Raw genomic sequence first — 2,245 nt, 5'->3', positions numbered from 1 at the left:
AGTTCTTTTGCTATACAGAGTTAAGTCATTTTGTGTCCAACACAGGCAAGGGACAGGTGCTTGCCTCCCCAGTCCTCAAGGTTCACCTGTAGAATGATGTCATAGAGCCGGATCAGGTCCTGGGGCCGGGGGGAGCGCTTGCTGTCATCTTCTGGCTGCTGCTGCAGCAGGGCCTTCTGCAGACCTTTGGCCATGTTCTCATTACGCTTGATTGCTGTTGACAGCTTGATGTAAGTCAGGTAGCTGGAATGTACCACATGTCAGCTCAAGTCATGCTCAGAGAAGCAGAGGTGCTGGGAAGAGCTCTGGATGACAAGTTGGGACTGACCAAGGGGAAATGTGAGATGAGGATGTGTCACACAGCAGGGCCATTTGGCCTGGGCCTTGAGGGACCCTCAATTTGGTTGCTATTTGGTAGCAAATTTGTTGGGGGGGTGAATGAGATCCTATCACAAATCTGATGTTAGCTTCAAAGACATACTCTATCTTTATTCAAGAGTCACAGAGTGACTAATTTTAGAGGACACTTTAAGTCTTTAAGGTGGCCCACAGATGAGCAGCCAGTCTCTGGAATAAGGATGGTTCCCTGCCTGGCCCACACTACAAGACACTGTGCTTCTATTACCGTTGTTCCTGCTCATCTGACAACCGTCTCATCTCAGAAAACACCAAGGGACCATCTCTTTAGATGGTGATGTGCACTGACCAGGAGCATGTACTTAAGAGACAACTGTATCACCTGGCAAGTCCCTTTAATATTTGGGGATAAAAACATGGTAATTGTTGAGTGGTGCCTGTGGCTCAAAGGAGTAGGGTGCCAGCCCCATATACTGGAGGTGGCAGGTTTAAAACCGGCCCCAGCCCAAAACTACAAAACCAAATCATTGGCTTCTCGTCAATACATTAAAAAGGAAAAAAAAATGGTAACTGTTTAAAAATCTGTTGACCAGAACCACCCATGATGAGGATACAAAGACGCCTGTGGACAGGGTTCCAGGCAAAGCTGAATTCATGACTCCGCAATGATCAAGGACTACTGAGCTGGGGTCCTTTGTGGAAAAGCAGAGCCAGGCATGCACCTGAGGCCCACAGGTGATGAGGCCCACACACGTGAGCAGAGCCCCCACCTGACAAGCCTCACTTCTCAACTGGAGTCTCTGACCAAGGATCATCAGACATTTGAGGAAAACCTCTAAGTAAAATGGCAAAACCAAGAGCAGAAAATAAGCAACATGTAGGAACCAGACTCTGCAGGGAGAAGAAAACTTCAAAAAACCCTATTATTAATAACCCCAGAAAGATAAGAGAAGACTTTGCAGTTGTGAAATTAGAATAAGACACTATACTTTTAAAATAATATTCAAAGAACCCAAATGAGCCCTTAGATGGTTCAGAAATGAGAAGGCCTATGTAGGGATTGGGTGGAACAGATGAGCCAGGGCAACAGTGGGAGGTGCACAACAGGACCACCCCGTCCGGCCCAGAAGCAGCAACACATGTTGAGATATGGATGCAAATGCCAAAACAATTTTGTTAATTTGTTAAAAGAATCAAAAGTAGCTGGTTCTAAAAGACAGAAAAGAATGTCATGAAATGGATTTTCCCTAAAAGCTCTGCAGAAAAATCAGACTCTCAAAGTAACTATTATACACGAGTAATAGAGGGATTTAGACACAGTTATACAAAGTTTGACTAAAATACAAAAGCTGCCTGGTTCTTCCTTCATCAACTTACTCCAAAGCCAGTCTTGAATCCTAACTGAAATCTAGGATCCTGATCTTAGTTAAATCTTAAGGTACAAGAATGGATCCAAAGCCAAAGGGGCTTCAAAAATTTCAGTTTCCTAAGCCTTGTTGAGGTTTCAAAGGTCTTTTGAAGGTTAGGAAGTTAGAGCAACTCCTGCCTCTAACTTATCATGTAACCTCTTGGAACCTTCTCTTTCTCCAAAGGTTGGTGGAACAGGTAACACCCAAGGCCATTCTTGATTGACATTCTACACAGCTATGTCCCCTGGCAGTCAATCTAACATTCACACAAACCAAAATTCCTTATGAATGGAGATAAAGGGGAAAGAAGGAAGTTTCTGTGGTTTTTGTCTTTTTTGTCACTAAAAAAAAAATGGAGAGGGAAAGGGGGATGGCTAAAGATATTGTCAGGTTCACTTTTTTTCTAAGACAGAGCCTCAAAATGTCACCCTGGGTAGAGTGCCATGGTGTCACAGCTCACAACAACCTCCAACTCCTGG

The 2,245-nt window shown here is 44.3% G+C and overlaps 1 protein-coding gene across 1 annotated transcript in view; it reads right to left on the bottom strand.

Moving 5' to 3' along the window:
* Window positions 1-2,245, bottom strand: part of SRP68 (signal recognition particle 68) — a 46,566-nt gene that overhangs the window by 6,560 nt on the left and 37,761 nt on the right. Inside the window, exon 10 of the mRNA XM_003786115.3 lies at window positions 87-243. Within this exon, the coding sequence (XP_003786163.1) occupies window positions 87-243 (157 nt within the window). The remainder of the gene's footprint in view (window positions 1-86; window positions 244-2,245) is intronic.

This window comes from Otolemur garnettii, unplaced genomic scaffold (assembly GCF_000181295.1).
Source record: "Otolemur garnettii isolate 467f Iridium unplaced genomic scaffold, OtoGar3 scaffold00018, whole genome shotgun sequence".
NCBI lineage: Eukaryota > Metazoa > Chordata > Mammalia > Primates > Galagidae > Otolemur > Otolemur garnettii.
This window is presented reverse-complemented; position numbering and strand designations above follow the sequence as displayed.